A 27,117-nucleotide genomic window follows, 5' to 3' on the forward strand; every position below is an offset into this window, starting at 1 on the left:
TTTCAGTGCTATGATGAGCTCTGACGCCTGACTGAAACTCCTCAAGTAGGTCATTGCTTTGTAAATGTTCACAAAGTTGATTAGCAACTACTTTCTCAAGAATTTTAGATAAGAAAAGAAGATTAGATATAGGTCTGTAGTTTACTAACTCATCTTGATCAAGAGAAGGTTTCTTAAGTAAAGGTTAAATAACAGCTACTTTAAAAACCTGTGGTACATATCCATTTACTAAGTATAGATTAATCATGTCTAAAATAGTGCCACTGATCAAAGGGAATATGTCCTTAAACAACTTGGTTGGGATCGGGTCTAACATATAGGTAGAAGGTTTAGATGAAGCTAAAATTTTAGATAGCTCAGAAAGCTCTACTGCTTCTAAACAGTTCAAACACTGTGCAGGTTCTAAAGATTCCTCCAATGCTGCCTCACTTACTGAGGACAAGGTAATCATGTTTGGGAGGATGCTAATTATTTTATTTTTAATGGCATCAATTTTATTTATGAAGAATCCCATAAACTCGTTACTACTAAGAGCTAAGGGAATGGATGGATCAACAGAGCTGTGACTCTGGGTAAGTTTGGCAACTGTACTAAAGAGAAATCTAGGATTATTTTTATTCTCTTCAATTAATGATGAAAAATATTCTGCTCTAACTCTGCGAAGGGTCTTGTTATACAACAATAGACTGTCCCTCCAGATTAAGTAGGATTCCTCTTGGTGTGTAGAGCGCCATTTTCTCTCCAATTTCCTAACATTGTGCTTCAAGGAACGCAGCTCTGAATTAAACCAGGGAGCCAGCTTCTTGTGAATAATCGCCTTCTTTTTCAAGGGAGCTACATTGTCTAATGCAGAACGCAATAAGGAAGTCACACTGTTAGCAAAGGTATCGATTTGTGAATGGGAAGAAACAGCATTGCTGCCATCTACAGGGTTTTTCTGCAATACTGAGTACATTAAAAAGGGGACAGACTCTTTAAGTTTTGATACAGCATTATCCAATAAAGATAATGGAACCCTCGTTTGGGGGTGGAGAACTCAGTTAGATTAAACTCAAATGTTATTAAAAAATAATCAGACAGGACAGGGTTGTGAGAGAATACTGTTAATTCCTCACAATCAATGCCATGTGTCAGCACAAGGTCTAAAGTATGGAGCCGAGAGTGCGTCGGCTTATGCACATTTTGAGCAAAACCAATTGAATCAATTGAATAGCAGTGATCCAGAATGCATTTGATAAAATGTCTTTATTTAGGAAGTTAATGAGTGAGATTTCCTTTGCTAAAGTCACCAAGGACAATAACTAAGGAGTCCGGATTTCTCTGCTCCACACCCAGTATCTGGTCTGCGAGCGTGCGCTGTGCAACCTGCACATTTGTATGCTGCGCGATGTAATCACCGACCAGAATGAATGAAGCAAACTCACGGGGAGAATAAAAAGTCTTGCAATTTATAATGAAAGATTCCAGGTCAGGAGAACAGTGCTGCTGGATCACTGACATATCGTTGCTCCAGCCATTGTTGGTGTAAAATCAGATCCCACCACTTTTCAATTTGCCGGAGAGTTCTGCCTATGTTTTCCCAGCATCAGTTGTAATTCGTGCAGTATGTTGGGCAGGGAACGCACGTTGAACAGGAATATGCCCGGTAGTGGTGTGCGGAGTCTGCGCTGCCGATGAGGCACCAGCGCGTTTCCCTCTCCTCCAACATTTCGCTGCGTGAGCAAAGTTGAGCGCACCTTTGACCAGAATGTCCAAAATTTCCAGCGTATGGAGGAGAAAAGTGGGGAATAAATCATCTGGTGATGTTCCCCTGATGTTCATGAGTTCTTCTCTGGTGAAAGAGCTCTGGGTATCATCACAAAAACTAAAGAGTTAAATAGTAAAACAAAGCAAAAAAGTGCACACCAACAAACCGTGGCTGCTGTCCGCGGTGCCATCCTAAGATATAAAAAAGGACATCAATGATAAAATGTTTTTAATTCAGTCAGATTATTAAATAGTTCAGCTTTGATGCAGCAGATAATCCATTTATAGACTTTCATGATTGTGAAATAAAATAGTTGCTGATGTTCAGTCAGAGTGAATCAGTGTCCGTGGATGAAATGTTGCTCCATTGCTCCATCTAGTGGACTGATAGTAGAAGTACAGCAGCTGATGGCAGCTTCCTCTGCCTCTCACTGCTGTCTGACTGCATTCAACTGACACTGATACGAAGCAGAGAGGAAGAGCAAAAAAGAGGAGGAGCAACTGATCTTTTGATGATGTAAAGGATGATCGGAGTTGATGTGCAGATGAATGATTTGTGTTTCCTCTGCAGGTGAAGATACAAAGTGTGTGTGAGCTGATGTGAATTCAGCAGCATGGATCAGTGTGAGGACAGAGAGAAGGGAGTCCCTCCCTCTAAAACCACTCTGTGTGGGGAAGCTGAGAGCCAGAGCCACGCTCAGAGGTGAGATCAGCATCTCTAACTGTGTCTTTTCACACAGTGTTCTCACTATATCAGACCAGAAGAGATGTGGTCCTGAAGCTTAGACTTAGACAACTTTATTTGTCATTTTGCATGCATAGAGTGCGTACAGAACGAAATTTTGTTGCATACAGCTTGTAAATTGCAGTAAAAATTAAATTACAGTTACAGTATAAGGTGCAGCAGTGTACAGGCGAGTATTTTTTTTTAAAAAACATTTGTATTTGCAGAATTGATTGTGCAAGGGCATTTGTGCAAGAATACAGCTTGTAATTTAGAGTAGGTTTAAAATACAGTATAAGGTGCAGCAGTGATTTAAAAATAAAACAATTGAAATGTAAACAATGCAGGAGAAAGTCACAGTGTACAGGTATTTTTAAAAAACATTTGTATGTACAGAATTTGATTGTGCAAAGGGCATTTGTGCAAGAATGCATTTAGTAAGTGTTCGGCAGCATTTGTAATCCTAGATGGAGATGCAATGATGCAAAATGTGTAAATATGCGAATGCTGTGCAGAGTTTATGGGTTACAGTTCAGCAGTTCAACAGTCTGAAGGCAGCAGGGAAAAAGCTTTTGCAGAACCTGGTGGACCTGCAGTGGATGCTGCGGAACCTCTTCCCAGAGGGCAGCAGGGAGAACAGTCCATGGTGGGGGTGTGAGGGGTCCCTGATGATGTTAAGAGCTCGGGACATGCAGCGCTGAGATGAAATGTCTTTTATGGAGGGAAGAGAAGCCCTGATGATCCCTTCTGCTGTCCTCACCACTCTCCTCACGTTTTTCCAGTCAGAGGCACTGCAGCCTCCCCAACACACAGAGAGACAGCTGGCTAGAATGCTCTCTATGGTGCTTCTGTAGAAGGTCGTGAGATATGGGCGGGGGCAGGTGGACTCTCCTCATCCTCTTCAGGAAGTACAAGCGCTTCTGTGTCCTCTTCACCAGTGACGTGGTGTTCACAGACCAGGTGAGGTTGTCCGTGATGTGCACCCCCAGGAACTTGGTGCTGCTAACCACCTCCACAGCTGAGCTGTTGATAAGCAGTGGAGTGTGGTGAGGCTGGTTCTTCCTGAAGTCGACGATGAGCTCCTTCATCTTCTCCACGTTCAGGGTCAGGCTTTTGTCTCTGCACCAGCCCACCAGCTGCTCCACCTCCTCTCTGTAGTCCTGGTCGTTGTCGTCTCTGATCAGGCTCACCACCGTTGTGTCATCAGCAAAGTTCACGATGTGATTGGTGGTGAACCTGGGGACGCAGTCATGTGTCATCAGGGTGAACAGCAGGGGGCTCAGGACACAGCCCTGAGGGGAGCCCGTGCTGAGGGTGATGACATCAGAGGTGTTCTGTCCGACCCGGACTGACTGAGGTCTGTTGGTGAGGAAGTCTAGCAGCCAGTTGCCAAGGGTGTGCTGAAGCCCAGATGTTCCAGTTTTCCCACCAGATGCTGTGGGATGATGGTATTAAAAGCTGAATTGAAGTCCAGGAACAGCATCCGCACGTGCGTGTTCTTCTCCTCCAGGTGTGCCAGGCTCAGATGAAGAGCGGAGGAGACGGCGTCCTCAGTGGAGCGGTTCCGTCGGTAGGCAAACTGGAACGGGTCGAGTGTTGGGGGGAGACTGGAGACGATGTGTTCCTTTACCAGCCTTTCAAAGCACTTCATCATGATGGGAGTCAGTGCAACAGGCCGGTAGTCGTTCAAACAGGTGACTTGAGGTTTCTTTAGCACCGGAATGATGGAGGGAGACTTAAAGCATACTGACACTGTGGCTTGGTCCAGCGAGGTGTTAAAAATGTCTGTGAGGACACCAGCCAGCTAACCTGCACACTCTTTGAGCACCCGCCCAGGTATGTTGTCGGGACCTGGGGCTTTCCGCGGGTTGACTCTCCTCAAAGTCTTCCACACGTCTGCAGTGTCAAGGCGGAGGACCTCCTCTTCCTGATGGGGAACAGCTTTCACTGCTGGAGTGCTGTTTAGTGCCTTAAACCTCCCGGAGAAGTTATTTAGTCCGTTAAGGAAGTCAGCATCAACTTCACCCACCGGGGGAAGGGCGTGTTGTATTCAGTGATCGCCCGTATGCCTTTCCACATGCTCCTGTTGTTGCTTGCGTCATGGAAAAGCTCCTGGATTTTCTGAGTGTGGTTAAGATGCACGGTTCAAGTTGGCTCTCGTTGTCCTCAATGCCTCCTTGTCACCAGACTTGAAGGCTGAGTTCCGAACTTTTAGCGCTTGACAGACCTCCACAGTAATCCAGGGTCGTTGCTTTGCTCGGGTGAGGATGGTCTTTGTGGTGCTGACGTCCTCCATGCATTTGTCGATGTAGGCTGACACAGTCATGGCGGACTCATCAATGTCAATCTTGTCCTCATAAGTTGCTGCAGCTTTGAACATGTCCCAGTCAGAGCACTAAAAACAGTCCTGGAGCGCCTCCATTACTCCCTCAGTCCACACCCTCACCTTCCTCATTACAGGTTTAGCTCTGATCAGTGGGGCTTGTATGCAGGAATTAGCATCACAGAGATGTGGTCTGAAGAGCCCAGGTGGGTGCGGGGGGCTGCCTTGAATGCGCCTTTTATAGGCCCGTTTACAGTACACTTTTTTAACCGAGCCGAACCGAGACCAGTCCGAGCTTGGATCAGTTAACCAAGCCGAGACGACCGTTTACACACCATGCTATCCCGGTTCCTTGGTTGCTCCTCGCCTCCTAGTGACGATCTGTGGTACTACCACTCTCTGGGATTCATTCAGGATCCCAGATCCCACATTCAGGATGTTATGGTTAGACAGAGTCGGCTTTTGGGACGTGGATAAGACAAACAAACGTCTAATAAGGATTTACAGACGCAGGAAACAACAACAGACACTGAGACACTGCTAAGCAGAATCATCACTGGAAATTGTGTGGCATAGTAAGGAAGCTAGTATTTTTATGAATGTCTGAAATTTGTCTGAATGGAGTGTGAATCGGGACGTGCAGCCAGACACGCCGGAAAAACCGCGGACAGTCAGCTGACTGTAAGGGGATGACGCGGTCTGCTCATCCGCTCTTCGTTATCAGAAAAGCGGGATAAAAAAAACAGTCCAGGACCTGCTCAGGCACTGGTCTGCGGTCCGGTTCAGTCTGCTGACCATTTACACACAAGAATTATCTCGGTTACCGAGCTCGGACTGGTCTCGACTCGGTTAAAAAAGTGTAGTGTAAATGGGCCTTATGTTTGTGTAAACTAAGTCTGGAGTATTCTCTCCCCGAGTTGCAAAATCCACATGTTGGTAGAAATGAGGGAGAACAGTTTTCATATTTGGCTGGTTGAAATCCCCAGCAATGATGAAAACGCCCTCGGTATGTGCAGATTGCAGCTCAGAGATTGTCCGGTATAGAACACTCATGGCCTCTTTTGTATTAGCACATAGAGGAACATAAACCACTGTGATAATGACAACAGTGAACTCTCTAGGCAGGTAAAAAGGTCTGCAGTTCAGTATTGATTCACGCAGCAGATAGTTGAGTGGTGCAGTTCGAAGGCTAGAGACCGCGACAGAAACCCGTTATCAGGCTCTCTGTAAAGCTCATAACAGCTAGCGCTACCTAATAGGTCTGTTGTCCAGACAGTTTACAATTTTGTTTATGCACTTGATGCACGTAAGCAGGGTCTCGATGTCCGGAGAGCAAAAACTTGTGAGTAATCTAGCATTTTTACACCAGTTATTATTGATGTAAACGCAGAGTCCGCCTCCTCGAGTCTTAACGCAGAGTTCTTGGTACCTGTTGACATGGAAAGTAGCCCCTCCAGGCTAATGGCTTGGTCTGGGATTGTTGAGTTGAGCCATGTCTTGGTCACAATCAGAGCACAGCATTCTCTTAACTACCTCTTTGCAGAGAGCTCGAGTTGTGAATGGTCTATTTTGTTGTTCAGTGAGCGGATGTTGGAAAGCCAGATGGACGGGGGCGGCAATCTAAATGGGTTAGCGTTTATCTTAGCCGCTGCTCCTCCGCGGCAACCACGCTTCTTTGGCCGGCTACAACGCTTCCGCGTCGCTCTCCACCGGCGGGAGCTGCTCGTCGAGGCCGCGGCTTCACAGGACTCTGGGGCTGGTCTCAGTAGAACGCCGCAGCAACGTAAACAGTCGAGCGAAGCAGTAGGTAAAAGTCCAAAAACACTACATGACCGTAACTCCAACAGACACTCGTGGTCAAGTACCAATCGGCTGGGTAGATGAGAGGTTTCTAGCGAGTTTGGCAGCATTTTTTGCGAAAAATGTCAAGAGTTGGTCAGAGCTGTATGCGCAGCCACTGCCACTGGGGGCGCTGCCGGAACAAAATTTAAAAAAGCTACTGCTGTTTCTCTTTGCTGCTTCATCCAGACTGAACAGAGCAGCTCAGCATGGTACCAGTGGGTTCTGACAAACAGCAAGTCAGTGTTGCTGAACCAGCTGAGTGACACCAGTCTGTTGCTTAGAGCTCTGGGTTCCAGCAGGACACATCTGGAAGAACTCACCAACTTCCAGAACATTTCCTGGATCTTGATGACCAACATGTGTTCAACATTAATCATCCTAGAAAGAAGGGCGGCTGATCAGACATTTATGGAAGAATCTTTACATTTATTTTCTGTCTAAATACGATCCAGACCAATGGAACCAGCTGGTCCCTCTATGGAGGTACTGACTGGGTCTCAAATGGGTCTCAGGTTAATCAGATCAAATGGGTCTTTGGAATCCATATGGGTCCCAGTTTTTACCCAGAGTTGTTCTGCATCAAACCTAAATAGACACGGAGCCGTTATTTAACTTATAGAACAATTACGTCTGGGTCCCATGTTTCAGTCCAGTTGCTGCCCATATGGGTCCATGAAGTAAATGTGGGCTGGTATGTTAACAGAACTTCACAGGATGTGTTTTGATCATAATGTTTCTGTCAGGATCCATCAAAGTCTCAGACCAGAACCAGAACCCAGCTGTGTGTCCTTTAAGAGCGACTGGTCAAAGAATCAATTCATTGACTTCCAACCTTCTGGACCTGCATCCTCAGAGAGGTGAGCTGTGGCAATAAGAATTGTTGTCTTAATGCCAAAAAGAGCTCAACAGATTTTACTTTCACAAGTAGAGAAGTACGGCTTTCGCCATAGTGCTCCGCTTGATTTATATATGTAAATAGTTTTACTATAATTCATGCAGGGAGTATTTCATGTTATTGGACACTACAATGAAGTAGAATAGAATAAAAACAAGAGAAAAAAAGGAGAAAAGGTGAAAGAAAGATGAGATATAAGTGAGAGAATTATAAAACTTCTTGAGATGTTAAAAGAACAGCACAACCAATGGATATAACAGATACATTGAAGTAACATCTTAACACATCGCTGAAGTATATGTATTATTATTTAATATGACATGTATAATGTGGCAGCTGAAGATAACAATAGGGGCTTTCTGTACGGAAGTGAATCTTTAAGTATCTGGAACCCAGCCCCTCTAGTTAGTGCACTTGTGTACATAAAGTTTATGCAAAAGAAAAATGCTCAATAGCGGTTCTGAAGAGCCAGAGCACCGAGGCAGGTGCCTCATTGGCTTTGTCGGCAGCCAGTTGCGCTGAAGTGGAACCGGCCATGGATCCCAGGGATCCAAGGCTCCAGGGGCGCCGCTCCCCCTGGTGGGAGCCCTGACCAAGCCACGGGGGGCAGCCGCCAGGAATGAGCAGGCACCGAGTACCACCAATGCACCAGTGGGCCAACGCGCCAGCCAGCGGAGGGGGGCAGGACAGGGTGGGCTCCACACTTAGCAGAGACTTGAGATGTTCTTGGGAGAGGGAGCAGTTCAGACCCGAACCTGACAAGTAAACAGAAAAAAATATACAGAGTTTCCTTTACACCTTCCCACCCTAGTGCCCCCCATGCACACCACACAGGCATAAAAAAGCATACATTCACAAATACCACTCAGATCCAATATTTCCAAGTCCAGGTACCAGGCCCCCGGACACGTTAGGTGAGCCCTGAAGTCAAGATGGAGGGGAGGGGCACCACCACAACCCAACCAACCCAGTTCCTGCTTCTCAGCTTTTCCATCAGTTCTATGTTCATATGTGAAGCGGTGTGTGTTGGATGTTCTCCAGAACCACAGCAGAGAAAGTGGAAAGAATGGATGTTGTTGGAGGCGTCCTGGATGCTGCTACATCATGTTTAACAGCTCTGATCTCTTTGCTTTTGGGTCTCATTGATTAGTCGCCATCATTAAACAATTTTCTCTGGTTAAAGTCAAAGATTTAGTTTGGAATGGAGCTCCTTCTGATTGGTTCTCTGTGGTTCTGTAGAATCCGGTCCTAATCCTGTTCACCAGTAAAAATCCCAAAACCCAAAGTTGCTTCATTATTATGTACAAATATAATCAGCAATCTAACTGTATGTGGATACAATACTAACTTGTCATGGGATTAATACTAAATATTTTAGCATATAAAGCAAACGTGAATCAATACTGAAACAGCAAACAAACATGTGTTCAGTCTTTGTAATAAGTTAATGTTTTAAATAAATTTCAATTGGCACAGGAGGAGCAGAATTTCATAAGCCTAGAGCACCCTCTTGTGGCTATAGACGGTAATTGTTACTCCTTGGTTATTGTTGGTCAATATGAATTACCTTTTAAATTTGATATATAAGTCGCTGTAATGAACTGAGGAAGCGGACCCAGAATTCAGCCAGACCAGCAGAGGTTCAGTGTAGAATCTTCTTTTATTAACAAAAAGCAAAACAGGGAAAAAACAAAAAGGACCATCAATCCAAAAAATGGCTCAAAAATAAACAGACTAACTGGGCAGGCAGGACAGGAACAGACAGGAACAGGATGGCTCAGATCACTGGAGACAAGGGGTCAAAAATCCAAAAGCAAACCAATAAACAGAAACTTGCAGGAGGAGACTCACCCATACTCAAACAGACGACCCGGCACTGATGTCTGGTCTCAACTGTTTATATGGAGGAGGAAGCAGGTGAAACCGGTCAGAGATGATTGCAACAGGGGTGGAGTAAGGCAGGTGTGCAGAGTAAGTAATTAGACCAGACATCAGTGCAGAGGATCAAAACAAGAAATAAACCAGAAACCAAACCTAAAAAGCTGACAGGACAAGTGGACAGAAACTACACCAAACTTACTGAGAAACAAAATCACTCTAAAGTAAAAACCTAAAACAGAAAATAAAGCTAAGACTAAGACAGATGACAAAACAGGATAAACTAACAGTAAATAAAAACCCAGACAGGACACAAACTCAAAGCAAGCAGAGAACCTAAAGCAGGAGAGGAAAATGACTCAAAAATAAAACCAGAACAGAAACCAGAATATTACAGTCGCACCTCATTGTAAGTCGCAGAATCAGCCAAACTATGAAAAAAGCGTGACTTATAGTCGGAAAAAATACGGTAATCAATTTATTCTTCTTTAACATTTTCTATAAAAATATCTAAACTGGACATAAAGAAAGGAGGTGTATGAACCAGGACAGCCCCACAGGGTCCAGAGCCTTCAGCATCTCAGGATACATTTCCTTCACTCCTGTTGCCATGACAACAGGGCGCTTATGATCTCCTTCACCAACCTCAGAGAAAGTGATGGACTCACCTTCCTCCAAAAACTCAGACTCTGCTTCCTCCATGGAAGACATGGTGACCAGAGTGAAGAGATCCTTGGAGCGCTCCTCCCACCACCTGATTAAATCCCAAGACCAGGTCTGCAGTCCCTGAACCAGACACAGCCAGGGATGGACCGTTCTGTCCCTTTTGGACCCATCAGGTTGACAGAACTTCCTCAAGGCAAACTGAAGGCCCAAGAGTTTCCCCACAGCCACCAGAATCCTCTCTGGGTAACCCTAGAGCAGGAGAAAGTCCAGCCCCTCTGCAGGAGTTTGTTTCCCAATCCCAAGCTGTCCATGAAGGTGAGTCCAAACACTTCTCACTGGTACCAGGTAACCTCCTTCACCAACTCTGGTTCCTGACCCAGCAGTAAGATTAACCACCTGTTACCCAACTCCTATAGAACCTGACCTCCCTGCAGACGGTGGCCCACATGGAGCGGTTCTGTAACTTTTTGGACCTGGGTCCATCAGAGATCAACTAGTTAAGTCTCAGAATGGGTTATAATAAGTTTTCATTTTCTGACAGGAAGAGACTAACACGAACACATCAAGAGGAACCAGAACCCAGCTGTGTGTCCTTTAAGAGCAACTGGTCAAAGAATAAATTCATCGACTTCAAATCTTCTGGACCTGCGTCCTCAGAGAGGTGAGCTGTATCTAACTGCTGCAACTGTGGAAACTGAGTCAGTCTGAAATGTTTTTATTCTAACATGTGTTTAACGTGAGCTCAGCTCTTTTTCCCACATTTCTATGTTCATATGTGAAGCGGTGTGTGTTGGATGTTCTCCAGAACCACAGCAGTGAAAGAGGAAAGAATGGATGTTGTTGGAGGCGTCCTGGATGCTGCTACATCATGTTTAACAGCTCTGATCTGTTTGCTTTTGGGTCTCATTGATTAGTCGCCATCATTAAACACTTTTCTCTGGTTAACGTCAAAGATTTAGTTTAGACTGGAGCTCACTCTGATTGGTTCTCTGTGGTTCTGTAGAATCCGGTCCTAATCCTGTTCACCAGTAAAAATCCCTAAACCCAAAGTTGCTTCATTATTATGTACAAATATAATCAGCAATCTAACTGTATGTGGATACAATACTAACTTGTCATGGGATTAATACTAAATATTTTAGCATATAAAGCAAACGAAGATGGAAACCCAGAGATCTTGACAAGCCTCTTTTTTAAATAGTGCTTTAAAGTGGTGCAACAAAGTCAAGCAACACAACAAACGACACCTTGGCCTCCATGATGCATTCTGCAGGTTAATAAATTACAATTCCCATTCATAATTAATTTATTACATCAAATGTATTAGTGATGATAGCGCGACCAGTGTTCTGAATTAATGTTGTGTGATTAGCTATGATTAGCATGCTGTAACTGCTCCCAAAGTTTTTTTCGTCTGGTTCAGATTAAAGCCACGCTCCAACTGATGTTTGACCAGCTTTTATTCTCTTAGCCACACAGCAAATCTTCCTTTTTGCCAGCAAACACCGTGAAAAACTATAATGAATGAACATTATAAACACAGGTGTTAGCTTAATAGCATTTACAACAAAACAAACCTTACACAATAAAATATATAAACATACCGTGTGCGCCTTCTGACCAAACACTTAGGAGAAGTTTTCCAACCATATGTCCGTGTTTTAAATCAAAAATTGTCCAGCTAGCCGTCTTCGTCTTCCTTCTGTATGCAGCAAGTCTCTTAATTGAACATGTGCTCCGTACCAGTTCAGCTCTTGGCGCAGTACTCAAATTCACCAATAGATGTCAGTAACATGACAAATCTTGTAGTCTTAGTAAACACACAAAATAAACAAATAACAAAATAAAACACCCTTTTTCTGCGTCAGCTACACTACCACCAAAATTACAAAAGATTTACATTCAGCATGCATTGGACAAAATTAAATCTTGTAATTTTCTCTCAAAAACCTGTTGCATAAATTATCTGACCTAACATCTTAAATGTTACTTATCTACATTTATGTAACCGTTAGTGCTTACTCATTACATCTTAGGACTCATTTTCAACCAAAACTACCAGTTTTTGAACTGGTCTCTCAAGAATAGAAAGTTGTTTCAACCGTTCACCTTTCTTCCCCAAATCTCTTTGTCCTATTTGGATCTTAACCTTTCGCACTAAACCATCGTCATCTTGAGTGGTTTCAATTATTTTTGCCAATTTCCACTCGTTTCTAGGGACATTGTCCTCTTTGACTATCACTACATCCCCAATCTGTACATTTCTTTTGGGTGTATGCCACCGTTGTCTTAAACTGATGCTGGTTAAGTATTCTTTACGCCATCTGCTCCAGAATTGCTCTGTCAAAAATTGCACTTTCCGCCACCTCTTCCTAGCATACAGATCTGCTTTAATGAATTTACCCGGAGGCGGGAGTGGCACTGACTCTTTCATTGTAAGCAAATGATTTGGCGTCAAAGGCTCAGCGCTTTTGGGGTCATGGATTGTATCTGTAGTAAGTGGACGATGGTTTACGATTGACATGGCCTCATAAAAGAAAGTTCTCAGGGAGCTGTCATCTAACCTTCCTGTAGCTTGTGCTAGGACTGAACTCATGACATTCTTAACTGTCCTGATCTGACGTTCCCAAGCACCTCCCCTGTGACTGGCTTCAGGAACATTCATTTGGAAGTCACATTGGTTTCTGGCCAGATAGACAGAAATCCTCTCTTTGTCCAACTCCTGTAGACATTTGTCAAACTCGTTCTTAGCTCCAACAAAGTTTGTGCCTTGGTCAGAGCGTATTTGTCTCACAGTCCCTCTGATTGCTATAAAGCATCTCAACGCATTTATAAATGCATCAGTGGAGAGATCCTCCAACATTTATATGTGTATGGCTCTTGAACTTAGGCACGTTAATAATAGGCCATATCTTTTATATTCTTTACGACCTTGCTTCGTATAGAAGGGACCAAAAACGTCCATTCCAGTGTATGAGAATGGTGGCGAGGGATCTACTCTATCAAAAGGTAAATCAGCCATGCGCTGTTCTTCAGTTGGTCCACGCACCTTTCTGCAAATGACACACCCCTTAATATGCTTGGCTACCACCTTACTAGCACCTATTATCCAATAACCATTAGCCCTGAGTTCGTTTAAAGTTTGGCCTCGGCCTTGATGTTGTGCCTTTTTGTGGCAGTAGTCGATAATGAGTCGTGTGACTATACCTTCCTTTGGAAGGATTATTGGATTTCTTAGCTCAAATGATGCTGAAGACTTTCCCAGTCTTCCTCCAACTCTAAGCAGGTCTCTTACAAGAATAGGATCAAGTTGGTACATTTTATGAGTTTTTGGTAGTTTAGCTGATTTTTGTTTGAACCATTTGAGCTCTTCTTTAAAGGCTTCCTTCTGTGCTGCCTGGATAAGTGCAAAGGCAGCCATTTGTCTTTCCTCTACCTTACTTAGCTCTGTTTTGTCTCTTTTTGCGAATCTTTTAATCCTTGCTACAACATCAAGGGCAGTGTTCCAATCAGAAAATCTTGAAAATCTCTCAAGAAAGCTACCTGGCTCAATTGCCTCCGTTTTGAGGACCTTTACTTCTGGGTCACCAATGAGAAGCTCTTGGGAATCTTGATTTGTGACAATTTGTCTTTCCCATAAAAATTTAGGTCCAGTGAACCAGTTTGAGTCAATCAGATCTGCTATCTTGAGACCCCTAGATGCATGATCTGCTGGGTTTTGATCAGTTTCCACATAAAGCCATCGTTCTGGATCCGTAATGTCTCTTATTTTCTGTACTCTATTCGCCACAAATACATGAAAGCGTCGAGCGTCATTTTTTATGTATCCAAGCGTCACTTTTGAATCTGTCCAGAAAAACTCCTCATCAATTTTTAGCTCCAGCTCTTCCTTGAGGAAGTTACTTACAGTAGCAGAAACACATGCTGCAGTGAGCTCAAGGCGTGGGATTGTAATTATTCTTGTTGGAGCCACTCTGGCTTTACCCGTGACCAGCGTACAATGCACTTGTTCATCAGTAACAATCCTGATGTATGAACACTGACCATAGCCACTGTTGCTAGCATCTGAAAAATGATGCATTTCAGTCTTTCTGACTTTACCAAGGTTTTCTGGAACAAAACATCTTGGTATCTGAACATTTTTGAGATTGTCCCATTCTTTGAGCCAAGCTTCCCATTTTGTCTTCAGTGCAGAAGGAATAGGTTCGTCCCAACCAACACCACGTTTACACATCTCCTGGAGTATTTATTTTCCAGTTAAAGTGTAAGGGGAAAGAAAACCTAACGGATCATACACACTTGCTACTGTTGCTAGGATTCCTCGACGTGTGGCTGGCCTTTCTTTGAGAGTGACATTGAATGAAAACATGTCATCTTCAATATGCCATTTAACTCCCAAAACACTTTGTAAGTGCTTTTCTGAGGAGTTCAAACTTACATCATTTGGATTGCTGGCTCGTTCTGTTTCTGGAATAACACTCAGGACTTCTTTGTTGTTGGACACAAATTTGTGTAAACGCAATTTTGCTTTAGCACACACTTCTTGCGCTTCAATGACCAACTGCTTTGCTTTGTCGACTGAATCAATACTGATTAGCCCATCATCTACATAGAAGTTTTTGTTAATAAAGCTGGCGGCTAAGGGATATTCTTTTTCATGCTCACTTGCAAGATACTTCATGCCATAGTTAGCACAGCCGGGTGACGACACTGCACCAAAGATGTGCACTCGCATGCGATATTCCTTGGGTTCAGTGTTGGTATTGCCATCTTTCCACCACAGGAACCTCAGGAATTCTCGATCCTCTGGGCTTACATGAAAGCGGTGAAACATTTTTTCCACATCGCACATAATTGCAATTTTGTGCTCGCGAAATCTGCACAACATTCCTGCCAAATCATTTATCAAATCTGGGCCTGTGAGCAAGTGATCATTTAAAGAGGTGCCTTCATGTTTAGCAGAGCAGTCAAAAACAACTCTAATTTTTTCTGGCTTTTTAGGATGATACACGCCGTGGTGCGGGATGTACCATGTGTTACCATCCCTTTGGAGGTCAACTGCTTCCTCTGCATCACCATCTTTAAAGACATTCTACATGAACTTTATGTAATCCTCTTTGTATTTTGGATTTTTATCCATTTTTCTTTTCAAATGTCCTAGTCGAACTGTCGCAAGCTGTTTGTTATTTGGAAGTTTTGTACGTTTTCTGAAAGGTAGAGGCATCTCCAAATGACCCTTTTCATTATAGTGAATGTCAACCTTCAACATTTCTAGAAACTGAATATCCTCTTGAGATATGTTCCCTTCTTTAGAACTTGTGTCCAGGAAATCAGTTTCAAGAGCTTTAATCACTGAGGCAGGTGTGATCGATGGTAGCTCTTTCACTGTGATGCGATTGCAAATCCCAGTTACATTCATGGGACTTGTCGAGGGATTAGAACATCCCACGATACTCCAACCTAAGTCTGTTTTGATTGCATAGGGGTCATAATCTTTTCCTGGTATGACATTTCTGGGTTTTAGAGCTCTAGCGCAGTCATAACCAATGAGGAGAGCTACAGGACATTCCAAAAGATCTGGCATTTCATTTTCTATGCTGAGTAGGTGGGGCCACTTCTTTGCTGTTGCTCGGGTTGGAATACTGCTTTTCTCTAAAGGAATGTATTCTCGAGTATATGTAGGTGGCAACTCAATAAACTCTTGAGAATGGTATCCTCTTACTCTTAGTCCATTAACCCGTTCACTCTGCATGATTGAACCTCTGTCAGTCATTGTTGTCAGTTTTAACTTTACTGGTTCTGTGATTGCTTGCATTTTTTCACACATGTCCTGGTCAATAAAAGTGTTGCTGCTCTGCGTGTCTAGCAAAGCGTAAACTAACATCTCTGGTTTCTCTGTTTTTGCACTTGAAAGCCAAACTGGAACAATCATTGAAGTGCGATCACTGTTCCCCATCCTCACACTTAATGAGACACTCTCATTTTCTTCATGTTGTGGGACTTCTGGTTTGTGTACTGAACGATATTCATGAAGAGGAGAAGGGTGGTTTCTTCTGCACACATTACATGTTACTCTTTGTCTGCAGTTTTTAGAAATATGACCAACTCTAAGGCAAGCAAAGCACATATTGTTATTTATAATGAACTTTTTCTTTTCTTCAAGAGTCATTGAGGAAAACTTTCCACACCTGTAGATGAAATGATTTTGTTTGCAGCAAATGCATTCAATTTGCTTTTTGTTCTGAGATGATGAAAGGCTAAGTTTTGAATTTTTGTTGCCCTCAGTTGCAATTGTGGATTTTGCATTCTTAGACACATTTGTTGATGTTACGAGAGCTCTGGCTTTCATACTTTTTTGTTCCTTTTCAGGTTTTTCAAATGTGTTTTTTAGGGCAAACAGAGAAGAAACTGGATTGCAGGCTATACGCGCTTCTTCTGCCACAAAGTCTGCAAACACTGCAAAGCCTGGATATTCCTTTCCTTCATCCAACATCTTTGTGACATGCCGGTTCCAGCGTGTTGTTGTCCAATCAGGAAGTTTCATTAGTATCTTCTGATTTTCCTCACAATCATCTAAAACTTTGAGGCCTTGCACATGGGGCATAGCATTTTTACATGAAATAAGGAAATCACTAAACTCTCTTAATTTAAGTGACTCCTTCGGTCCAATCTTTGGCCAACTGTTCAGTTTTCCCCGAAAGGCTCTTTGAACCACAAATGGATGGCCATAGCGTTTGTTCAGTGCATCCCAAGCCTGATTGTAGGCTTCCTCATCGCTCCTGTAGAATGTTCCTTCCAAGATGCTAAGTGTTTCTCCGCCAATGTATTTTTTCAAATAAAACAGCCTTTGAGCCGAATCAGAACAACTGTTTTCAATTAGTGTCTTAAAGCAGGTGCTCCACTCCACAAATCTGAGAGGATCTCCAGTAAATGTAAATGGCTCTGGTGTTGGAAGTCTAGTCACAGCAAGGGATTCTTTTAACGCTTGAACAAGAGAGACCTCAGATTCTCTTGGCACTGTTTTAGTATCAAACTGAGGTACTAAAACACTTTGTGAGGCCTGGCTTGGTTGACCTTGGGAGGAAGGCGGTACTATACTCTTCTGTACCTGCGTGCATGGAAGACTGTCATGCTGTTCGGGAAGCTGACTGACTGACAAAGTACTCTTTACTTTGCTATTTTCTATTTCAGCATTTAATTTTGATTCCTCTTCAGCATACACTTTATATTCAGCCTCTATGGCCTCAAGGTCTCTTTGATTTTCCAACATTTTTAACCTCTCTTGTTGAGCTAATATCTCCTTTCTCTGAGCAGATATTTCCATTTCTCTGCTTATTTCGGCTTGTTTAGATGCCAAACGCACAGCTGCTTCAGCTTTCCTCGCAGATAAGTGACTTCCTTGTTGACTATAACTGCGTTGGCTGCTTTTTTCAGCTCTAGATACAGTTGAGCCATATATGGACTTTGCATCTTCTCTTTTAAGTAAGTGAAGGAGTGATTCTTTCACAGCTACTTCATCAAACTCCTTATCAATATCTGCACAACGCCTTTTCAAAAGCAGAATCATTTCAGTTGAAACTGAATTGCAGCTATCCATTTTCCTTCTCATATCCTGAGATGGTGTAATCAGTGCACGTAAAGTCTCATAATTTTCTTGCAGGTTTGACTCCCATTTTTCCACTGACTTAATCATTTCTACAAGTTCTTCTTTGGAGCATTCTTTTTTGAGTTTTGACCTAGTGAGTTGAATCTCTGCTTTAAAGTTCACATATGTTGACATAAACTTCCTTTCTTTGCTTAATATTTCACTTTGCTTAAACTCATGCATCTTTTCTGTCAAGTGTCTTTGACGCTCTGAGCGTCTCACTTCTGTTTCGCCTTGAGATGTTGGCTGAACAAGTCCTATTTTATGTATTTCAAGGTCTGCTTGAATTTCCCCAATGCGTATCTCAACTTCTTGTCTGTCTGCTTCTTCAAGTTCTGTTTCTAATCTCTCTTCTAATTGTGCCTTTTCAACTTCTAGAGCTAAAAGGATTTGCTCTAAGACACGAGTGTTTGATGTACTCTGTTCCATTTCCAACAACAATCTGGATTAAATATTTCAAAACATGAAAGGAAACTTAAACCTCGATGTTGGTTAAAAGGTTACACTTTAGAAAGGCAACAAACACCCTTAACAAAACTTAAAATATCTAGAGTACACAGTTTACTTATAACTTTTTCTTAATTATCTTCTTAACTCAAACCCTTTTTTTTTTTCTTTTTTTTTTTTAACTCAAATTTGAAGATACAGTCTGACCTGATCCTCAGGTTGATGCTTTGGCATTTAATGCATAACTGCAAAGTTCCAAAATGTTGCCACGGTCTTCATTTCACCCAGAGTGAAATGCTGTAGTTCTTGCGGGCTGCCGTCATCGAAGCACGGGGTGGAGAGCTCCAGGAGTCGCTGACTCCTGCTGGCCACGTTTTTCACTGTAACTGCTCCCAAAGGTTTTTCGTCTGGTTCAGATTAAAGCCACGCTCCAACTGATGTTTGACCAGCTTTTATTCTCTTAGCCACACAGCAAATCTTCCTTTTTGCCAGCAAACACCGTGAAAAACTATAATGAATGAACATTATAAACACAGGTGTTAGCTTAATAGCATTTACAACAAAACAAACCTTACACAATAAAATATATAAACATACCGTGTGCGCCTTCTGACCAAACACTTAGGAGAAGTTTTCCAACCATATGTCCGTGTTTTAAATCAAAAATTGTCCAGCTAGCCGTCTTCGTCTTCCTTCTGTATGCAGCAAGTCTCTTAATTGAACATGTGCTCCGTACCAGTTCAGCTCTTGGCGCAGTACTCAAATTCACCAATAGATGTCAGTAACATGACAAATCTTGTAGTCTTAGTAAACACACAAAATAAACAAATAACAAAATAAAACACCCTTTTTCTGCGTCAGCTACACATGCTACTAGGCATGAGTCATATTTGGGTAATTTATTTAGCATTTATTTGCACCTATATTTAACCAGCATCTGTCATTCTGTTGAGAAAGTATGTTCCATGTCCAGATTAAAAAAGGTGAATTTTTCATGTTAATAAAATATTTTATATGCCTTTAATTATTTGTAATATTTTATCCCTATGGTATCAAAAATGGTGTCGAGTATCAAATATTCTCGTGGGTACAGATGTTGAGTTTGACCTTTTAGTATCATGACAACCACAGAACCTTCCCTTAAAATAACTATTAAAGGATTTATTCAAACATAAAATAAAATAAAAGCTAATGAAATACAGTAATTTTGGGACTTTTAATCACTCCGGAATATAAGTTACATCATTCAAAACATGCATCATAAATAGGAAAGAGACATATACAAGTCAAACCGGACTATAAGCATTTATTTAGACATTTATTTCACACAGTCCAAGCCTAAAAACTGACATTTAATCTGGTAAGCCAATTTTTTAAATTATACAGCTGCATCCACAACGGGCTGAATAACACAGAACATACCTGGGAGGATGAATAGGTTAAATTTGCCTCCAAGCAGCAAGGTTTCATCCAGCGCATTTCAGCTACGTTGAAAGTTGTCAAAAGTATGCCTAAATGAGACCGTGAGCATAACGGTACAAAGTGATAAGCTTACAGTCAAAGACGGATTTTTTAGAGCAACATAAAGCTTACGTGCATCAAGCGAATAAACAAAATTGTAAACTGTCTGGACAATAGACCTGTAAGGTAACGCTAGCTGTTATGAGCTTTACAGAGAGCCTGATAACGGGTTTCTGTCGTGGTCTCTAGCCTTCGAACTGCACCACTCAACTCTCTGCTGCGTGAATCAATACTGAAACAGCAAACAAACATGTGTTCAATCTTTGTAATAAGTTAATGTTTTAAATAAATTTCAATTGGCACAGGAGGAGCAGAATTTCATAAGCCTAGAGCACCCTCTTGTGGCTATAGACGGTAATTGTTACTCCTTGGTTATTGTTGGTCAATATGAATTACCTTTTAAATTTGATATATAAGTCGCACGTCATTGTAAGTCGCAGAATCAGCCAAACTATGAAAAAAGCGTGACTTATAGTCGGAAAAAATACGGTAATCAATTTATTCTTCTTTAACATTTTCTATAAAAATATCTAAACTGGACATAAAGAAAGGAGGCGTGCTGACCAGAATAGCCCCACAGGGTCCAGAGCCTTCAGCATCTCAGGATAAATTTCCTTCACTCCTGTTGCCATGACAACAGGGCACTTTGTATCTTCTTCACCAACCTCAGAGAAAGTGATGGACTCACCTTCCTCCAAGAACTCAGACTCTGCTTCCTCCATGGAAGACATGGTGACCAGAGTGAGGAGATCCTCGGAGCACTCCTCCCACCACCTGATAAAATCCCAAGACCAGGTCTGCAGTCCCTGAACCAGACACAGCCAGGGATGGACCATTCTGTCCCTTTTGGACCCATCAGGTTGACAGAACTTCCTCAAGGCAAACTGAAGGCCCAAGAGTTTCCCCACAGCCACCAGAATCCTCTCTGGGTAACCCTAGAGCAGGCGAAAGTCCAGCCCCTCTGCAGGAGTTTGTTTCCAGAACCCAAGCTGTCCATGGAGGTGAGTCCAAACACTTCTCACTGGTACCAGTTAACCTCCTTCACCAACTCTGGTTCCTGACCCAGCAGTAAGATTAACCACCTGTTACCCAACTCCTATAGAACCTGACCTCCCTGCAGACGGTGGCCCACATGGAGCGGTTCTGTAACTTTTTGGACCTGGGTCCATCAGAGATCAACTAGTTAAGTCTCAGAATGGGTTATAATAAATTTTCTTTTTCTGACAGGATTCCTAAGAGACTGACACGAACACATCAAGAGGAACCAGAACCCAGCTGTGTGTCCTTTAAGAGCGACTGGTCAAAGAATCAATTCATTGACTTCAAATCTTCTGGACCTCCGTCCTCAGAGAGGTGAGCTGTATCTAACTGCTGGAACTGTGGAAACTGAGTCAGTCTGAAATGTTTTATTCCAACATGTGTTTAACGTGAGCTCAGCTCTTTTTCCCACATTTCTATGTTCATATGTGAAGCGGTGTGTGTTGGATGTTCTCCAGAACCACAGCAGTGGGAAACTAATAAAATCCTGATTGCACTGCAAGGAGTCATGTTGTGATATTTTAGCCAATCACCCCCCCCCCCCCCCCCCCCCCCCCCCAGTAAGGACCAGTCTCCTCAGTTGGGGGTCTGAGATTCTGGAAATGACCCGTTACATCTGTTTAAGAGCCAAGAACAGAAACCCAGTTCCTCCCAGTGAACTCTCAGATGTTCCAGTTCTATTTTCAGACAGAGGTTTTATCCGTTATCTTCAGAAATTAGCTGCCCTGTTCTGATGAAAACACCTTCATGTCTTCATGTCTGGAGTGTTGATGCTGATCAGGAGGTTCTGCTGCTTCCTGGCTTCATGTCAGACTAACAGTGGATCACATTTCCACGACCCACTGGGAAATAGCTGGTAGAGCCAGTCTGACCCATCAAGATTTGGTTCCTGTGTGCGTTGTGAGAGCAGCTCAGCAGGGAAGGAAAACTTTATCATCTCCAACTACCTGGATCCTCTGGTTCTCTGCTCACATCCAGATGTCCTTCATGGACCTTTACCTTCTGATTGTCTCTGTGTGGACAGATATAATGTGAGCTCACTGGCTTCCAGGGACCTACAGGGTCCATTTTTCAATACTCACCATCACATCCAGGACAGAACCTTACATGGACACACAGCCACATATCTCAGACCTCCTCCAGGTCCACGCCACCTCAGATCCAGTCATCAGAACCTGCTGGATGTCCCACACACTGTCCTGAAGACCTGTGTGGACAGAACCTTCACTTCCACTGTCTCCAAGCTCTGAGTCACTGTCCCCACCAGTATCAGATCTGCTGACAGTGTGGACTGTTTAAAGTCCATGTTCAAGTCTCACTTTTTAGAACATCTACTGGGTGGTTCTGGTCTTCATCCTTTTAGTTCATTGTGTTCATTTGATGCTCAGTTTTTCTTTTTTAAGGACTTTTACTGTGAAGCTCTTGGTAATTTCATCTGTGAAAACTGATGGATGAATATTTAATTCTTTCCTGATTGTTCTGGTTCCTCCACAGAGTGGACCAGCAGAAATCAGAGGTTCCCAGAGGTCCGTCTGCCCGGCAGCATCAAACCCAGCTGGACTCCATATTTATGGTCTGTACATGTACAACAACTACTTTTCCATTGGTTCTGTTTAGTCCTTTCCATGCTCTCATGTTGATTCTGGTCCTGATGCAGGGTTACATTGACAGCCTGAGTTATGAATTCTTTAGTCGATCCATGTCCTGATGTCCTCGGTGTAGATAATTAGGAATCTGCTGGGTCTCTGGTGTCGAGGAAATTGATAAACTGGCAAACAGCTCATCCAGGCAGTTGAAAGCTTGTGGAACAGATTTTACCGGAGCAGCCAGGCTTTTTCTGCTGCCCAGGTCTTTGTCTTGAGTTGTTGCCTCTGGGAATAAATCCAATCTGGTACCACAGCTCCAGAGAAAACTCAAAGAAAATGATAAAAAATAATCTCAAAATCAAAAGAAAGGGTAATCTGACTCAGAACCTAAATATGCAATAAAAAGTTACTCCAGTAATTATCCACAGAGTACCAAAATATCCAAAGAAAACGGTTAATCCAACTCAATTCCACAGCGTCACAAAGTATCCCAGGAAAAAATATATTCCAGTTTAGATCCACAGTGTTAAAAAATCCCCAAAGAAAAGTTTTTTTTAATGTAAATCCACAGGAGAAAGATCAAACTATCCAATGAGGAATAAAGGAAACAATGCATCCCATGGTTTACAAGGAGAGATATCCACCCTGGAGCAAAAGCATCCGTTGATCCTCTCAGGAGGTGAGGAAAGTCTTCAGCTGAAGCAACCAGAATCAGAAACACTTTTATAATCCCAGATTATAAATTTCGTTACACGCTCCAAATATACAACCAACCAACCTGTGTATATATATATATATATATATATATATATATATATATATATATATATATATATATATATATATATATATATATATATATATATATATATATGTGTGTGTGTGTGTGTTTGTGATAATGATAATTTGCAAAAGAATGAATAAATGTCAATAATAACTGTCAGTAATTTTGAGTCAGAATTGGAGGGGGTGTCAGAATAACTGAGGGAGGCGTTGTAAAGATTGATGGCCACAGGCAGGAATGATTTCCTGTGGCGCTCACTGGTGCATCTGGGTAAGAGGAGCCTTCTGCTGAAGGAGCTCCTCTGCTGGGACAGTGTGTCATGGAGAGGGTGTGAGACATTGTCTAAGATGGACTGTAGCCTGGACAGCATCCTCCTCTCTGCCACTGCCGTCAGAGTGTCCAGTTCCTCCCCCACAACATCACCGGCCTTCCTGATCACTTTGTTCAGTTTGTTGTTGTCAGCGACCCTCAGCCCGCTGCCCCAGCATGAGACAGCGAAGAGGAGCGTGCTGGCAACAACAGACTGATAAAACATCCTCAGCAACGTCCCACAGATGTTAAAGGACCTCAGCCTCCTCAGGAAGAAGAGTCGGCTTTGGCCCTTCTTGTAGACCGCCTCGGTGTTTCTGGTCCTGTCCAGTTTATTGTTAAAGTACACTCCCAGGTACTTATACTCCTTCACAGTGTCTACAGGGACCCCCTGGATGGAAACAGGGGTCACAGGTGTTTTTGTCCTCCTCAGATCCACTATTAGCGCTTTAGTCTTTGTCACGTTGAGCTGCAGATGGTTCAGCTAACTTCAAGTGACAAAGTTGCCCACCACAGTCCTGTATTCACTCTCATCACCCTGTTCCCTTTCTGAGTCCAGGACAGGCTGGTTTCTATTTCGGCTTGTTTGCTGGTAACAAGCTCATAGGTTCTGCTCTGCTGTCGGTAAAACAAGGAGGATGCAGATGAAAGCTTGTAGAACTGTATTCCTCTTCTTGGCAAGGTGAACAAGAGCAACCACTCTACAGCACGAGTCTCTACAGCTAAGACACCCTGTTCTTCTTCGTTCTCCCCCGCTCCTACAAGTTGCTCTCTACCCCCCCCCCCCCCCCCCCCCCCCAGGAAAAAGGCTTGGCCCGTAACACCACCCACACTCAGGATGATGTTTTAACATATTTAACATTACTCCAGCAAACATAACTGGTTAAAACAAATCCCCAAGTGACTACAGGACACTGACTACAGTGTTAATTCAATTCAATTCAATTTTATTTAAATAGTGGCAATTCATGAAACATGTCATCTCAAGGCACTTTACAAAATCAAAATCAATCAGATTATACAGATTGGTCAAGAATTTCCTGTGTAAGGGAACCAGTTGACAACACCAAAGTCTTGACAAGTAGCATTCACTCCTGAAGAAGCGTACAGCTACAGGAAGAGTCGTCCATGGCTTTGCAGCAATTCCTCATACTGAGCAAGCATGCAGCGACAGTGGAAAGAAAAAACACCCATAAGCGGGAAGGAAAACCTCCAGCAGAACCGGGCTCAGTATGAACGGTCATCTGCCTCAACCGACTGGGGGTTACAGAAGACAGAACAGAGACTCAACAAGAGAGACAAAAAAAGCACAGAAGCACACATTGATCCAGTAATCTGTTCTACGTTAGATTGTAATAGCGGGTGATCTGTCTTCTCTGGATGAGAAGCTAACAGCTAACAGAACGCCAGACCAGGTGTACCTACTATGAAGGAAAAGAGAGAGAGAGAGCAAAAAGTTATAAGCAAAAATGATGACAAGCAATGCATAATTGAAGAACAGTAGAACTCAGCAGAGTGAGAGAAATAGACCCTGACGTCCTTCAGTAGCCTAAGCCTATAGCAGCATATTTATAGAGGTAGCTCAGGGTAACATGAGCCACTCTAACTATAAGCTTTGTCAAAAAGTAAAGTTTTAAGATTAGTCTTAAAAGTAGACGGGGTGTCTGCCTCACGGACCAAAACTGGGAGTTGGTTCCACGGGAGAGGAGCCTGATAGCTAAAGGATCTGCCTCCCATTCTACTTTTAGAGATTCTAGGAACCACCAGCAGACCTGCAGTCTGAGAGCGAAGTGCTCTGTTAGCAGTGTTGGGCACGTTACTTTGAAAAAAAAATTACTTCTAGTTACTTCTCCCAAAAAGAAAGAGTTACTCCACTACAAAAGTAACTAGTTACCAGTAAAAGTAACTATTGCGTTACTTTTTCGTTTCTCTCCCCCATACCCCCCTTCGGCCTCCACCTTCTCAGAGCTTGTTTCATAAGCTAGATGTGCACGACAGTGCACAACAACAAAGACAAGTACCTGCACAGAGGTTTGCTGATGAATGCACTCTTTTCGTTTTATTATTTGTTCAAACAGGACTGAAAAAAAAGATTTCATCCTTAATTATATGGTGAATTTTGTTATGCTTATAATCTTGTACTAAACATTTGTGTTATTAGAAAGTAAAATTATCGATTGAGATTTTAGCGCCCTTTGGTGTACACATCATAAACTAGAGAAGACCTCATCATTATAGCGGCCGCATTGTTTATTTTTTACAAAAAACGAACAGGGAATAGAACAAAGAACACACATAAAGCCAAGGCATACCTTATTAAAATACATTTATTAAGCACAAAATACATACATATGCAAATCAAATAAATGATTAAAAAAACCTGAAGAACATTCTAAATCAAATACGTTTCTATACGCCTATACGTCTATATGTGTTTATAGCTGGGTTTTTTATGTACTTTAAGAAATGGTTTATATATTATTATTTCCCTAACCACGACTGGGAAACATTTTTGCTATAAAAATAAATAAATAAACAAAGCATTTTTGATGTATTTCTGTTGTTTAATTTTTAGAATATACAATATTGACGCAAATACAAAGATATACAAAAACAAACCCCCACCTCGAAAAACTACAAAAGACTAAACAAGTAAGAAAAACGAAATATTGCCTACCGGAAGTTATTCTGTTTGCACGCACGCATATGAGCTGATGGAAAACCCGCCACTGTGAATGCAGAAACACCCACTTACCCAATTTCTCTGATTGGCTGAAGACGTAATCTTACGATACATCAGCCAATAATTGCTGAGAGGTCGATGAGGCGTCATGAAGCGTTTTGACACATTGCCAAACTGTATTGATACTGTGCCGATACTGTGTCACTGAATACTGACACTTGCTGGACGTTAAAAGTCCCTACAGGCAACCTAGTTGACAGAGTTAACTGACACTGAATTGATGACCTAGTATACACAATATTTACAATTTAAGTCATTGTGTGTTGCATTGTATTATTTTATGTTTCCATTTGAATTTAAAATATATTTGATTTTTTTTTTTTTAGATACAGTCAATAAATAATGTGAACCTGTATCATAACGTAATAACCTCTAAGTAAACATGTTGTGAATGAGGATGCTTGTGGACTGGCTTTTTTATTTATTTTTTTACAAATCTTTTGCTGCCATGTCCTTTCAATGCTCCCCCCCCCCCACACACACACATACTCCCCCTTTTGTGTTGAACAGTGAAGTGTGAGAAAACAGCTTTAATTCTCCATCACATAACTTACATATCGCGCATGCATTGACTTTTATTAACAATTTTCTCTTGCGGTTTTCAGCAGCAACAGCATTGTTTCTTATGGTTTAATATTGTCCATATGCCTTCTTTAAAGATTTCTAATTCTACTCGCAGGACATGCATACTTCCAACCTTATTTCCTGTCATTGCCATGGTGAATCACGTTATTTGCGTTCCAGCGATCGGCTTTTTTTCATGCTCATGCTCACGTTCAATGGTGTATCTGGCACTGTGTTTAGTTACCTGACTGATATCATCTGTTCTGAAATCGGACATGCTGAGAATGACAAAGGGAGGAAGAACTACTCAGAGTTGCAGCTTTCTACTCAGTGTAGATCAGGCGTTTTTTCTGAAATGACGCTCAGAACAAAGACGCACAGCGCAACCTGCCCAACCATAAAGGCG

General features: G+C 42.4%; 1 protein-coding gene across 1 annotated transcript in view; it reads left to right on the top strand.

Annotated features, from left to right (window-relative positions):
• The first annotated feature begins 1,638 nt into the window (after positions 1–1,638).
• LOC118564225 (NACHT, LRR and PYD domains-containing protein 12-like) overlaps positions 1,639–27,117 on the top strand; it is a 159,958-nt gene continuing 134,479 nt past the window's right edge. The window contains exons 1-5 of the mRNA XM_036141639.1: positions 1,639–1,645; positions 2,431–2,449; positions 10,616–10,735; positions 20,915–21,040; positions 22,220–22,298. Of these exons, the coding sequence (XP_035997532.1) occupies positions 1,639–1,645; positions 2,431–2,449; positions 10,616–10,735; positions 20,915–21,040; positions 22,220–22,298 (351 nt within the window). The remainder of the gene's footprint in view (positions 1,646–2,430; positions 2,450–10,615; positions 10,736–20,914; positions 21,041–22,219; positions 22,299–27,117) is intronic.

The sequence above is a fragment of the Fundulus heteroclitus genome, chromosome 9 (assembly GCF_011125445.2).
Source record: "Fundulus heteroclitus isolate FHET01 chromosome 9, MU-UCD_Fhet_4.1, whole genome shotgun sequence".
NCBI lineage: Eukaryota > Metazoa > Chordata > Actinopteri > Cyprinodontiformes > Fundulidae > Fundulus > Fundulus heteroclitus.